General features: G+C 52.9%; 1 protein-coding gene across 3 annotated transcripts in view; it reads left to right on the forward strand.

The window, feature by feature from the left end:
* The window catches only part of DOC2B (double C2 domain beta), a 43617-nt gene extending 31261 nt beyond the window's left edge, over positions 1 to 12356 (forward strand). For all 3 annotated transcript variants that reach the window (XM_074844874.1, XM_074844876.1, XM_074844875.1), the window contains 5 exons: positions 6404 to 6530; positions 6735 to 6892; positions 9015 to 9096; positions 9342 to 9438; positions 10107 to 12356. In XM_074844874.1, coding sequence (XP_074700975.1) covers positions 6404 to 6530; positions 6735 to 6892; positions 9015 to 9096; positions 9342 to 9438; positions 10107 to 10243 — 601 coding nt within the window. In that variant the 3' untranslated portion in view covers positions 10244 to 12356. The remainder of the gene's footprint in view (positions 1 to 6403; positions 6531 to 6734; positions 6893 to 9014; positions 9097 to 9341; positions 9439 to 10106) is intronic.
* Positions 12357 to 14681: the final 2325 nt, after the last annotated feature.

Below are 14681 nucleotides of genomic sequence, written 5' to 3' on the forward strand. Positions count from 1 at the left end.
CCAAAAAATTTTCTAGTCAGGACTCTGATCCCTTTAAAAAATGTCCCACACGTAGATGGGCGTGTAAAGGTTCAAATGAAATAACATTTCTTGGTCCCATCTCCAAACCAGCGTATTGCAGGGTGGGTGCTGGGACACCCTTGGTGGCCCCGTGTCCTTCCCTGCGCTCAGGGCTTCTCTCTGTGCACCCTCGGGCACCGGGCACGTGCTCAGCAGCTCTGCCCAATGGGCTTGGCAGAATTTCAGGTGGGAACTCAAACTCTTGCCTATGGCCTAGGGAATTCCTCTGCTAAAACAAGGCTTCTGAGCACCCTGGCTCAATTTCTTAACTTGCCTGGGGGATCCAGAGCCTAAAATTCAAGTGGTCTTCATTTTCCTTAAGAGCAATTCCCCAGCCCCCTTTTTTCTCTTCTCCATCTTTGTGGTTGAAGATATTGGCAAAGGAGATTTTATGTATCCTGAGGCAGGTTTAGATGACATGAGACTTCTTGCAAACTAGCCCCAAGGTAGAAAAATCCATCTTTTATTTTAATTCCTTGCTTGGACTTTCTTCTTTTCAAAGACTGGATATTTAATTGAGTAGAAGGATGCAAGGCTGGGAGATGTTGCACATCCTCATTTAGATACTCACTGAATTGTGTCTTCGCTGCCCAACTGGGGACGTATCTTTGGTTTATATGAGGAGGGATGGATGGGCTGGGGTCCCTGGTGCCTGGGGCTCACTGAAGATTTTTTTATTTTGGTGTGGGTTGAGCTGTTTCTCTTCCACGAGCCTCTCCATAACAGCAGTGGCCATGGCCCTTCACCCTCCTGGTGCCGCTTCCTGCAGGAAGCATCTCTTGTGCCGTGCATTGTCCTGCCTTCGCTGTTTCACTTCACCTGCCCATCATCTTGGCAAAATATCTCTGTCTCTGCCAGGAAAACCTGACTTCAAAGCTGCGGGGATGCTGTTTTTTCTTGTGCTAATCAGGCGAGGCTCCTACAAGGCTCCTACAAGTTGGTAGTTGAAAGAGCATGAGTGATGCTCTCCTTGGTCTGGGAGGTGATCGTTCCCCGGTGCCTCCTCGGTGCTGAGATTCTTGGAGGGGCAGGGAATGCGATTGCAAAGTCTCTTTAATGTAAAAATAACGGCGGAGATCAAAGCTGCCACCAGCCTTCCCCCCCCTGCTGCCTGGAGAGTGTGATGCAGTGAAAAGCTGGAAAAGCACCCAAAAATCTTCCCTGCCCACCTGGGCTCTTGGCAGGACGTGTCCAGCATGGGTTGATGGGTCAGTGTTGGCGTGGGGCGCTCTGCCAGTGCCTGCAGGCCTCCTGGTGGGTGGGACGAGTGGCATTTGCCTCATCGCAGGGCCTGGAGTAGAGACATCCTCTGCCTCCTGGAGAGCGGAGTAACAGATCCCCTCTTACCTGAGCCCCCCAGCCCCACGCTGTGCCCAGACAGGCTGTTCCTCATCCCCCTGTGACCTCATCCGAGCTGGTTGAGTGACTTTGGTGTGACAGACCCAAGCGCCAGGAGCCGTTGGGGTTCTCATCCCCAAGCAGGAACACCCCCAAGGCAGAAGGAGAGGTGAAGGCAGCCCAGCTAATTGCACTGGCAAGCAGGATTTTGTTAATGAATCAACCCCCTCAAAAAACACCAGATACTTCAGATTTCATGAAACGCAGCAGGTGGGAGGATCTTGAAAGGTCTCGTCCATTCATTGAATTAAATATCCTTGAGTCTAGCCCAAGGCTTAATAGCAATGAAACCACCCACCATCCTGAGAGAAGGCAAATTCAGAGCCGCTCGAAAGACGCTGGACTCAGAGGGCTGGGATGGCTGGGCTTGGGGGCAGGTTCCCTGCCAGCACCAGGGGTAAATCCCACCTGCAGTCCCCGCTCCCAGTCCCCATCTGCAGGCACCGTTGCTCCCAGTCTGTGGTCTGAGCACGGCGGTGCCACAGCAGCTCAGCCACGGTCTCTGGTGGTGGGAAGCTGGGGTGTGTGATGGGGGCAGGCAAAGAAATGCTGCAGGGGAAATTGGAATAGGCAGAATACAATCGCCTACATTTAAATAATACATGTAATATGCAATAAATAGATTGTATTCATAATAAATATCAGAGCTGGCCAGATACTGGATACAATTATTCATATCCAGATATATTGGCAAAGTGATGCATTATTCATATGATAGCTAGCCCACGAATGCCAGAAATTCTTTGTTTAATCATGTGTTTGACAAACATCATGACTCATTAAATACATTATTCAGAAAATAGTATTAGATCAGCTCTAATAGGCGTACTGCAGACACTTAGAGATTTGGGGTCCCAAATTGCTTTACTCCAGAAGTGCTGAATGAGGTTTGCTCCAGAACTGCAGGCACGCCTGTAATTTCATCTAACTTTACTGTGGTTTCTGTGCTCAGACTTTGAGGCATTTTGTGATGGAGCCCAACACTGAATCCTTCTTTCGGTTTTAGGAGAGCTGGACAGGTCCAGGATGCTACCTTTTTCTGTTTTCTCTCTTTTCCAGGCATTGCCTGTCCTTAAGCCAAGCAGACATCACCTGCACGTCTGCTCCTCCATCGAGAGCCTCCCGAGTTGCTATAGGGACCATAAAGCATCTTAGATACATGAGATGCATCTTCAGACTCCGCTGCCTATTACGTGCGTGTGCGTTGTGGAGAAGGGTCCTCAGTGACCCCCATTCTCCTCTTTCCACGATGGGAAAGAGGCCGGAGGAGTGTGTGTGCGAGCAGAAGTCGTGAGTCAGCGGAGCGGGGTTGCTTGAGCTGTGCGGTGAGTCAGGACTGTAACCCAGGAGCCCGGGCTGAGTAGGAGGGAGAATAAGTTTAATGAGCAATGATTGTTCACTTGCTGCTTAGTTTTCTTCCAAGGTGGTTTTCACTGCCCTTAACTTAAAGATCAGGACCCCCTCAGTGGAAGCTGTCAAATCAAAAGCCGAGCTCAAGGGATGGGGTTTAATAAAGAGAGACGAGCGAGGGGTGATATTTGAGTTAAAGGGCTCAGGATGGCAGGTGAGCGTGGCTGCCAGAGGCGTCTCTTGCTGTTTGTCAGGGAGCTGATTTTCTAACCCAAGGCATAAAAATTCCATCACATCGATTTCTCCTAATAAAATTCAAGCCGGTGTAATTGCCTTATGCCTGTTTCCAAAGGGAGGGCTGGGCCGGAGCTGCCTGTTCCTCTGAGTCATGCTTGCTGCCTTCACTTACAGGGCACTGCCTGCCTGAGTCAAAAATACCGTCCTGGTGAAGATGAACTGCAGCCAGTCTGAGGGACTGGGGTTCGGGGGCTGAGTCTGAGGGACTGGGAGGGCTGACATGAAACTCCATGTCTGAACCACCTCTGGCTGGGCACAAAATGTGGGACACACCTGAGAGGTGGCCAGAAATGCTGGAGGGAAAATGAGGCTGGGAGAGACCTGGCAATGTCTCGGGCTCCATCATGCTGCTCGGAGACAGCGGCAGTTCCCAGGTCTTGCTGATGTGCCATAAACTGCCTCCCATGGGACCCGGTTCTGCACAAACACCCAAACTCATCTGGGATGTCAGCAGGGACAAGGAGGACGGCCATCACCCCAGCGCTGTGCCGGGCTGGGCTGCCTCCCTCACGCAGCACGTGTGGGTCTGCCCGGGACGCTGCCGGTTCCGTGGGACAAGGAGGACGTGCGTTCTGTGGCGCTGCGGCAGGCCGGGGCTTGTGGGCCCCGACACTACCCTGATTTGTCACCTTTCTCCCTTGGGGAAGGGTTTGCCCTTCAGTGGGGGGCAGCTGTGGTGGTTTGGCTGCTGCGAAAGGAGGTGTTGTATGGAGTTGGGGGGTAGGAGCCGTCTCTGGGGGGCCATGCTGGGGCTGGCAGCTGCCCGGGGCTGAGCTGAAGGGCTCTAGGCTGTAGCATGCTGCAAGGGGCTGGTGTTGTCAGGGCCACTTGCTAAGGTGGGAGCAAAGGGCTTCCTGTGTCCCCGCAGGCAGTGAAATGGGGCTCAGTGGGGCTCTCCAGCCACTCCAGTGCCACACTGGAGATGCTCTCCCTGCCACCACCCGTTTCCTCCCTGGGCTTCTGCCCATCCTGGGTGGTTCTGGGGCTTCACAGCAAGTAGGACATTGCATTTGGTATCTTGTTGTGCTTCTGGGGCATATCCAGACATTGTCGGGGGAAGATCTTGTTACTCATGTTCTTAAGAGGTAAAACCAGCATCAAACCCTGCCTCCCCTGAGCGTGCAGGAGACGGCACGGCTCTGCAATTGCCAGGTGTAAAAATAACCCCCTGGCTGGCAGCTCCTCGTGAGGGCTGCGCTCCTCTCCTCTTCAGCCCAGCTTTCGTCACTGTGCGCTTGCTTTCCCTCCCCAGAGCTTTGGCCAGATGGGTGTGGGGTTGTGCACGCCTGGCAAGTGCCGCTTCTTGTCTGGAGCTGCTGCTGCTCCTTTTTCGGTTTTGTTCTTTAGAAGAGAGGCAAGAGGAGGAAGGGAAATAGGAAATATTGTGCCTGCATTTGAGATTCTCTTTGAGGATTTTACTGTTGTGGTGGGGTGGTTTTTTTCGTGGGTATCTATAGTAACGCTGCATCCAGCTATGGTTTTCTGGAGAGCAGCTTTCCCCGTCTTCCCGCTTGTATTTTTTTTTTCCAAACCCCCTTCCTCTGCCGCTCCCCAGGGCTGATGGTCCTTGTGCAATGTGACTGAACCGTCCCCGTGGCTCCCTCACTGCCTTGTTATTCACTTGTGAGCATGAGGGTGGTCAACCCATTCATAGATAAAAATCCACAAATGCTGCGCAGGCCGGAGGCATGGTGTTCAATTAGTTAGTCTGAGGAGGGATCGCAGGGCACAATTTATCTCTAATTACTTTTACCCCTTTCTGAATAGGTCCCGTTTGTTGAAGCCCAGCAAGGCAGAGCGTGGTCCCTGGAGGCAGAGGTGCCGCCCGTGAGAAATAGGCACCAGCGGGAGCAGGTGTGAGAGAGAAAAAATTAGGCAGGAAAAGGACAAGAAAACACTGCAGGAAAATTTTAACAAAGGGGAGAAAGGAGAGAAAGGAAGGGAAATGCCTTTCCTTTATGGACAGGGAGCCCAGCCGGTCCCTGCGTGGCTCCAGTGGGGGTGCAGGATGCAGGATGCTCCCTTCGGAGGGGGACGGGACAACTTTCCCTGTCCCCAGCTCCAGGCAGTGCTGCTGGGGGACAGCTGGTCCCTCATAAGGCAGCCACTGCCCTCCTGGTCCCCTCTCTGGGATTTGAGGAGCTGGGAGCGGAGGGTCCCTGCAAGCACTAACTTTGCTCTTCTGTCGCCCCTCCTGATGCCCAGAGAGGTCTGGGAAGCAGCAGAGAAATGACTCATTAGCTGCCAGCTCAGGGAAAGGCACTTACAGCTTTTGCACAGAAAACAGCCTTCACTTAGCATCACCATCACTGCCCTCAGGTGCTGGCTGCCATCACGGGACCCGGCCCTGCGCAGGACCCCAGCAGGGCTGGGAGAGCTTCGCTTGATGCCTTCTGCAGGCTGGGTCTGCAAATCCCTCCCAGACTTGTCTGCATGGTGGGAGAGGAGGTGGAGGACCCTCAACATGTCCCAGACCAGGCAGCCAGGTCCCCAGCACCAGGGGACACCCTGAGAGCTGCCATACTTGGAGAAGTGCCCGAGCTCCTTGGGTGGGGAGGGAGGGAGCTGTGCGGGGGCGTCACGCTTCTCCCAGGCGCGACCTCCAAGAGCGGGTTTAGGAAGAGCCGAGGAGGGACAGGCAGGCTGCAGCTGGGCTGGTGGCAGAATAGTTTTGCTTTAGTGACTGATTATGTTGATGCTTTAATGGAAGAGCCATTAGGATGCTTGAGGCCCCAGGTTGCTTTTCTGACAGTTCCTGGGCTGGGGCATGTCGGACACAACGGGGTTGTGATGTTCAGGGTTTGTGAGCATCTCCCTGGAGGGAGCCCGATCCCCGGCAGGGTGACAGCCATCCCAAGGGGCACAGGAGCCCTGGCCAGGATGAGGTCTGAGCAGGAGAGAGGGCCATGGTGGCTGTGGGGCCCCACTGGGGCGTGCAGGTAGCTCTGCGCAGGCGACTGCGTGATGGAGCTGGGAGACATGGTGTAGCACAGGCACAGCCTCCTGCATCCCTCTGCTTCCCCAGACCCAGCCCATCCTCCCTCCCGGCAGCCTCGGGTCTTGGCTGTGGAGGTCAAGCAGACGAAGATATTGCGTGTCACGTTTAAGCATCATGAGCTGTCCTGGCTGGGCTGCAGCAGTTGCCTGCGAAGGACGTGCCTGGTCACTGCTCTGGGGAATGGTGGCTTTGAAGTTGTCCCCTTGCTGGGGGGACCTGCAGTGTGAGGGGGCAGCCCCGTCCCTCGTGCCATCGCCTCCCCTCTCCCCGGCAGCCCCACTCACCCTGTGCTTGTTGCAGGATCTCAGTCTGCGATGAGGACAAGTTCCGCCACAACGAGTTCATCGGGGAGACGCGGATCCCGCTGAAGAAACTCAAACCCAACCAGACCAAAAACTTCAACATCTGCCTGGAGAAGCAGCTGCCGGTGAGTGGGGGGTTCAGAGCAGCATCCCCCACCGTGGGCCCACAGATACAGCAGCTTCTCCTGCAGCGTGTGGGAGCGTGCCGTAGTTTGACCCCTCAAATGTGATCAGGGATGGGGAGAGTGTCCCTTGTGCCGGGGAAGTGGGTGTCTGGCCGAAGCTGTGTCCCAGAGCAGCCCCCAGACTGGGTGTGTTCCCTCCTCCAGATAGATAAAACAGAGGACAAGTCGCTGGAGGAGCGTGGCCGGATCCTCATCTCCCTCAAGTACAGCTCGCAGAAGCAGGGGCTGCTGGTGGGCATCATCCGCTGCGCCCACCTGGCTGCCATGGACGCCAACGGCTACTCGGACCCTTATGTCAAAACGTGAGTCCTGCTCCGCGGCCGGGCTGGGCGAGATGCTGCCGCTGCCGGCCCTCGGTGAAGCCGTGCTGTCCTCTCTTGCCTCTCTCCCTGCAGTGGAAATTAATTGATCTCATTAGGAGATGCAAATGAGGGCGTCACGGCAGCAGCTGGCATTCGCCTGGAGCGTGCTATTCCCCGGCAATTATTTTACAGCGCTTCAAAGTAACGTGGGTGTGGGATCTGCCCGGTGGCGTGTGGCCGTGCCCACCCCGTGCCAGGGCAGCACGTTGTCCCCGCCGGCTCAGCAGTGACTGGGTGGCCGTGGTGCCCCACTGCCAGGCTCGGCGCTTGGGAGAGGGTCTGCGGTGGGGATGTGGCCCTGGGGACGGATTTGGTGGCCCAAAGCAGACAGATACAGTTGGGTTTTGCTGATGGCACGGCCCCAGCCTGGCGGGGGGTGGGTATCACCCCAGCAGGATTGTTCTGGACCTCGCTCAGTGCCTGCGGGCGCCTTTGCTTTCCTTCCCGGTGATACCCCCAGACTTTTCACTCTTTGAAGCCTGCTGGGATGGGGATGGCTGCTGGCTCGGGTCTGGCCCTCCTGGCTGGTGGCACTGGGGCACAGGCATCCCCCCTCCCAGCCCCAGGGGACAGGCAATTAATCGCCCCCTTCCCCAGGGTAATTAATCGCTCCCAGCCCAGCTCCCAGCCTGGCAGCGGGGCCAGCACCCCGCGCTTTGGAAAGGCTCTAATTACAACGTGTGTATAATTAGGTCAGACAGCACTTTAATTGCCAACCATGGCTCCGGAGGCTCCAGAGCCTGGTTAACAGAGCCGAGGGCACATTTACAGGTCCCGCTGACACTTTCCAGTGTAAGTGATGGGGAGTACCTTCCTTTTGAAAAATACCAGCAATATTTAAAGAAAAAAAAAAAAAAGAAGAGCCATTAAAATGACTGCAGTGGGCTGCTGCGACTTGGCGTCACCCAAATGATTCAGGGAAGTCGGTGTCATCCAGGGGCTATTAAGGGATGCTGAGGAAGGTGATGGTTTGCTGACGCAGAGCCAGACTGGCGCGGGGCCCTGCATCGCTGCAGCTCCTGGGTTTTGGGTGAACGACATTTTTCAAACTTGCTCTCTGCAAAGCAGAGGGGGGGGCATGGTGAGGAAGGGCTGGCAGCCCCCCTGCGCTCATCCCATGTGTGCTGACCCAAACTTTGGCACCTTCAGGGGTTATATTTGTTAGGGCAGAGCTAGCGGGATAAACCGCGCCTGGGAGGCCAGTAATGGAGTTTACCGGCAGCGCGCTTTCGCCTTCCTGTTTAATTGTTCCTTAGGAGCGGAGGTGTTCACATAAAAATCCACTCTTGCTTTTTTAAATGCTCGTCGGAGGTTCAGTCCCTGAAGTAACATAATTCCTGTTGTTGTACACAGTCATTTTGTAGGTCCCCCTTGTGCTACCTGCAGTAGATTGTATCTGCAGCGCTTGAATCAGAGCAGATCAACTTCTTGGTACAAGCCCTAATTTTTTAATTATGAAATTATCTGGACAGTGTAACGAGGAAGCAGAACTGGTGTTTAAAGGAGCAGCACTAACACGAAACGATGATGGTCTGACTTTGGCCTGGCCCAGATTTTAGGTGCCCTCTCTGTTTGATGGCACTTCAATCTCGTTTGCTTTTAGGCCCGGCTGATGCGCTGCAAAATACCTGCAGGGAACAGCCGTGGACTTGCTCCTGCTCCCTCTTACACCCCTGTGTGTGGTTGCTGTTTCCTGGCAAGGCTCTGAATGAGCAGACTGGTCGCACAGTCCCAAGTCTGGACTGGTTCTGGTCTGGGAGTGTTTGGTTTTGGAAGCTGGGAGCATGCGTGCAGTGCCAGTGTCCCCTAGGGACTGGAGATGGGATAATCGGTGCTCTCTGATGGCAGCCAGTGACACAAACATGGGGAAATGCTGCTTCCTTCCAGCCATCTCCAGCATTTTGGCAGGGGAGGAAGGAGCTGCAGGTCTGGGGGGGCTCAGCCACCCATCTCACCCTTCCTCCCGGGGTTCCGGGGGGAGCCTGGGCAGCCCTACCTGCCTTCCTCGCTGGGAGGGGGTACGGGGCCTGTGTGTGACCGTGCTGCCTTGGTTTTGTTGCAGTTACTTGAAACCAGATGAGGACAAGAAATCAAAGCATAAGACAGCAGTGAAGAAGAAGACGCTGAACCCCGAGTTCAATGAGGTGGGGTTTCACCCGTTGTGGTTCTCGTCTAGGGGCTTTTCCCAGTCCTCAAGACTTAAAAGGGGAAAAAAACCAAACACCCAACCTCAGTCATTAGGTGAGGGGTCAAGGTTGAGTTCCCTGTGGGTGGCAAAGGGCAGCAGCCCAAGGAGGAGGATGGACAGCCCCAGCCCGCTCCCGGGGGTCCCGGCCCCTGCAGGAACCCGGCATGGGTCTATCCTGACTCTGTCTCTGCTCCCCAACAGGAGTTTTGCTATGAGATAAAGCATGGTGACCTGGCAAAAAAGACCTTGGAAGTCACAGTGTGGGACTACGATATCGGAAAATCAAACGATTTCATAGGTGAGTGGGACACTCCAAGAAGGTCTCATTGGCCTCTTTTATTTTTATCTTTACCTTCTGTGCCTCTTTTCTTTTTGTCTGCTGTTCTTTTGCACTTCTCCAGCCTCCCGGTTTGTTCTCCATCCCCATGTTCATTCTTGCTGGGTTTCTGTTCTGCTTTTATCCCTCTCCTGCACCAGTTCTGTTTTTATCCCTTTCCTGCAGCTGGCCCCGCTGCTCCTCGCTTCAGACATCCCCTGCACAAGGAGCACCTGAGCAGGGAGATGTGTCCCCCCGCCCCCGCATCTGAATAAAAACCAGGTTTAGCGGGGATGTTTCATTTATCTCTGTTAGATGTCCAGGCTTCTTGTGATTTTGTTACTGGTCACTGTGATTTATTGCTAACAAGTGCCCGGTAGCTCTGACAGCTGCTGCAATTGCAGTGAGCATCCAGCCCCATGGCCCAAGGACAAACTACCCGGGGCAGGTCCCAGACCACAGCTGTGAAGGGCTGGGGAAGCCGGGCTGGGGTTGCCCGTGTGTCACATCAGGTTGTGGCACTGGATGCCGGGGGAGCGGCTGCATGACCTGGCTCCGTCTGGTGTCCCGTGGCGTCCCCCCGGCATCCGTCGCAGGGCTGATGCTCACTCCCACCTCTCCCCTCTCTTTCTCTCTCTCTCTCTCTCGAGGTGGAGTCGTGTTAGGAATTAACGCCAAAGGCGAGCGGCTGAAGCACTGGTTCGACTGCCTGAAAAACAAGGACAAGAAAATCGAGCGCTGGCACACGCTAACGAACGAGCTGCCAGGGGCCGTCCTCAGCGACTGAGCACCACGGGGCCGCTCCCGGGCGGGCACAGCTCTGCCGGCCACAGCCTTTGGACTTCTCTCGTTTATGGCTTTGGAGACGGGGGATTGTGGTACCGGGGCAGCCGGGAGAGCAGGACACCCCACGCCACGGCCTGGCTGCAGGGAAACCCTTCCCAGGGAACAAGGCAGCGGCGGTTTGTTCTGCTCAGCGGGTCCCATCCCCTGAGGCTTTTCTAAAATGCCTCTTTGCACCCCGACACGCTCACACCCACACAAGCATGCACATGCATGCGCACACACACGTGTGCACACACACACACACGGACACCACACGCCTGCATGCACTGCAGTTCTGACTCCTCTCCTAACTCTTTGCTATACTGAATTACCTTCTCGCTGCCTTGCAATTCAGTGGCAAAAAATGAATGCATCAGTCTCCGTTTGTGTATCTCATATGAACAAAAGGCATCACTAAAACCTGGGACTGTTTTCTCAAGGCAATTGTGCCATATTTCTGGTGGTTTGTCAGTCTCTGTGGTTTGGGCCTAAACCGTCTTTTATGCATTTAAAGCTCCTCCGTTGGAATGATTGTGTCCCCTGATAACCTAGGAAGACCGTTTGCTTTTCTTCCAGAAATGTTGTGCTCGTCCTCTCCACTAACCGATGTGAAGTTGAAAGCGCTGTGCAGCCCACAGCTTCCCTCCCACAGTCCCCAGGATCAGGTGGCTTCACATTTGCAGAAGTAGGGGGGCAAAATAAAAAGCTCAGCAAAGCCACCGGCCGTTCCTGCTTCCCGGGACCAGCAGCAACATCTCACGCTGCCCTCCTAATGAAACCATGCCTTCCCGCCCGGAGCCACGCAGCCAGGTTTCAGCACAGCTATTTTTTCCAGCAAAGCTGGCTTTCAGGCTAAATTTTTCTATCGCTTTTCCCTTATTCATCCTTTTCCAAGTCATGCCATTACCTAAAACCCAAGGAAGGTGCTTTACGCTGCGAGCTGGGGGCGGGCGGTGAGCTGAGCCGCGGGGCCGAGCCGGCGTCATGTTTGCTGAGATGCTCAGCTCTGACCCAGCCGACAGCGTGGTCTGTTTTCTGCCTCAAACAGCGGCCAAACCAAACTTCTGTGTACGGCACAGTAATAATTTAATAATATTATTATAATAATCCCAGCTCCTGTCCTCCTTGACCCTCTCTGACTGGTCTCTGCAGCCTCGTCCCACCGGGCGCCGGCTCTCATGCAAACACAACTTCAGCACATTTGCACAAGAGCTGGTGCACGGTGGGATGAGCTAAAACTTTCTGCAAAATGCTGCACCTTGCCAGAAATTTTTGAAGCCTTTAAACCATGATTTGTTAGGAAGAGCTGCTGTTTCCCCACAGGTCTCAATTACCTACAGCTTCTGAGCCCTGCAGCTGGGTGTGCATGCGTGTGTTGCCGACTTCTTTTTTTGGAAAACAATCAGATCTCTGGAAACCTACGTTTACTTTTCAAAGTGGTGATTGTGTTACACCTTATTTGATATGGGGGGGGGAATCCAACATTCATCGGGGCTTTTTTAATAATTTACTTAATATTTGTAATGCATTCTATAGCTATGCATGGATTTTATTTGAATGCCAGCAGCGTGTTGGGGAGGATGTTCCCGTTAATCCTCTGTCTGTCACGGGTCCAGCACCTTAAAACCTGGTTTGGGCTGAACTTCCAGGAGAGCTACGGGCACGCCGGGTGGGCTGTGCCTCCCTTTTCTTGCAGAGTTACTTTCAATCTATCATTTGTTTCAGCACATCTTGCCCTGAAACTGGTTTATGGCTGAGGTGGAGCAGGACATGATCTGTGTGAGTGTGGGTTCCTTCACTTTGTATCCCCGTCTTTTCGAAGCGGACAGTCCGTCCGTCCCAGCTGCATGCAGAGTGGTGGTCGTCATGCCAGGCCTTGTGAAATGTTTGATACCGATGTTTTGCTACCATGTGAAGGCTGCAGAAACTGTCCTTACCTGCATCCTAAAAGACTTTTGTATTTCGGTATTATCTGTGTACTTTTTGTCAATTTGTTAATATTTATAATGAGAACTCAAAATAAAAAGGGAAAAAAAAAATAAAGGTCGATGCTGGCAGCACAGCTTTTGAATCTCCCCCCCAGCGCGTGAGCTCAGCACGTCACAGACTTTTCCGATGGAGCACCAAGTGATCTGGAGACACGAGAGGAAGAGCTGGAGCCTGGTGAGAACTCAGGGAGTGGGAGATGGTTTTAAACTAGAGTACTGGGTGCTGCTTGGCTTTATTCTCCACTAATTTCTTGCTGCTGCAAAAAAAAAAAACCCAAAACACTGTAGCTGCTCTGGGTGCGTGTGCCCCGCTTTCACCAGGGACCCCACTCTGACTCAGCAGGGTGCTGTGAGGTTGCACAGGGACCACAGGTGCTGCTGGTGGAGAGCAGGAGTGAGATTAGTCAAAGAAGGATTAAAAAAAGCCCTAAAACTCTGGTCTTTCTGAAGTTTCATTAACTTTGCATGAAAAGTCAAAAACTACAAGAGGCTGAGGGGTTTATGTGATTTAGGAGCCTATGGATAAGGCTTCTAAGCGCAAGATTTAGTACCACAGACAGCAATGCCCTGAGACTGTTTTAGCATTTTTAAAGAGAGGAATTTGATACCAGCAGCTTGTCTGCCTTCAGAGTTAACTGTCTTTCAAATTTTGATTCTGAACACTTACATTGCTTTCAAACTGGACTGAGCCGCAGTCACAAGATTTAAAGGCTCACTCTCCCCTCCGCAGTTTTGGTTCCATCACACATCATCCACAGGGACGATCCCAAACCACGCCTCGCTCCTCTCCTCCTCCAGCCATCTTACGCAGGTTCTGCGGTTGCAGCAAGCCCAAGCAGGGGCTGGAGGGAAGCAATGCTGGAGGGAAGCAATGCTAATTAACCTCACTAAATGGCCACACGAGCACGCAGTCCCAGCCTGGTCACAGGCCGTCAGAATGGTGATGGGGACTGGCACCGATTTCGGTGACATTTGGGAGACCGAGGGTTTTTTTTTCTCTGAGAACCAAGAACAAAACAAAAAGCCCCAAACCAAGACCACTACAATGACAGGTACAAGGGAGCTGAGACACGGCTGCTTAGAGAATAAATATTTGCTTTTCTTCTTGTCCTCGCCCCCAGCCCCGAGCCTTGACCTCCCTTGCTCTGCTCCCTTTCCTACCTGCAAATGGCTCACATGCCCGCGGCTCAGGGAGGAATTGGAACAGCTCAGTAACATTGTTTTAATTTCATTAATTGGCCTTTCATTCTCTGGGAAGCTGAAAAGCAACATTAGATGGGCCCCTCTGATCTCTGCTGTCTTTTGCTGGTCCTTGTTTAATTGTTCCTGTTAATTACAGCTTTTGTGTCCCTGCTTTATGTTATTAGGATGATTTACATTCATGCTAAACTTAAATCTGGAAAAGTACAAGCAGCTGAAAAACTGAAATCTGAAAACTGCTGCATTCTGGCCTCGATAAGGAGAGCAGCCAGGCTATGGGACTACTTGAAAGGCTCTCTACCAACAGAAATAAAAATTCCCCACATTAAGATTAAAAAAAGATAGGGAAATGGTTCACAGTCTGCTCACAGTCTGACAGATAAAATGGAAAGAGAAATCCAGGAAGCAGAGAAGATTTCAAATGTTGCAAACCAGAGCGATTCCTAATTGCGTGCATGTAAAAATGCACGTGTGCTTGTTCCGCTCCGCCATGCTGCTGCAGCCCTCCAAGTTTTAATTAACTGTTATTTAATTGAGCGAGTCGATGAAACATAACAAAACGTCGTTGCCCAAAGTGAGCAGGAATGACCCTCAGCTACTTGTCACTCACCAGCCACTAAGGACAGCATCACACAATAAATGGCAGTTTAACTTTTGCATCGTTAGTTGTTACCCTCCGTTCCTTGCAACAGGCTGCACCTAACACGACGCTTTGCACCGCCCCAGGCCGAGCTGAAGTAGGATCTTCTTCCAGCAGCTTATATCAAGAATATAAAGTTCTTCTGCCTGCAGCAAGGAGACAGAACTCACACACAGAGAAAACCTGTGGTTGCTAGGAGCCTGGGTTAGAAAATAATAAAACTTTTGCCTGGACAGAACTGTGTAATGCACAAAAGTGACCCCATTTCCCAGGCGCTGGCACTGCTGTTAACCTGAGGTGCAGAACTCAAACTGCAGCCTCCTTCCTGCTGGCACTTGTGCTCGAGCTCTGTCGCTACCATGACATCACTGAAGGGATGAAAGGTTTTTAGCTGACCACTTCTGAAGAAAGTTTGCAGCATCTTCCCTGGAGTAGCTCTATCGGTATCTAGTTGTACAGACAATCTGATGATGGGAAACACAATAACAAGTTAAAAAAACCCCCACAAACCCAAACCCAAAAAAGAACCCCAAAAAAAGAACCTCCAAAACCAGAAAAAGAACCACATGGCA

Source organism: Strix aluco, chromosome 19 (assembly GCF_031877795.1).
Source record: "Strix aluco isolate bStrAlu1 chromosome 19, bStrAlu1.hap1, whole genome shotgun sequence".
In the NCBI taxonomy this organism is placed as follows: Eukaryota; Metazoa; Chordata; class Aves; order Strigiformes; family Strigidae; genus Strix; species Strix aluco.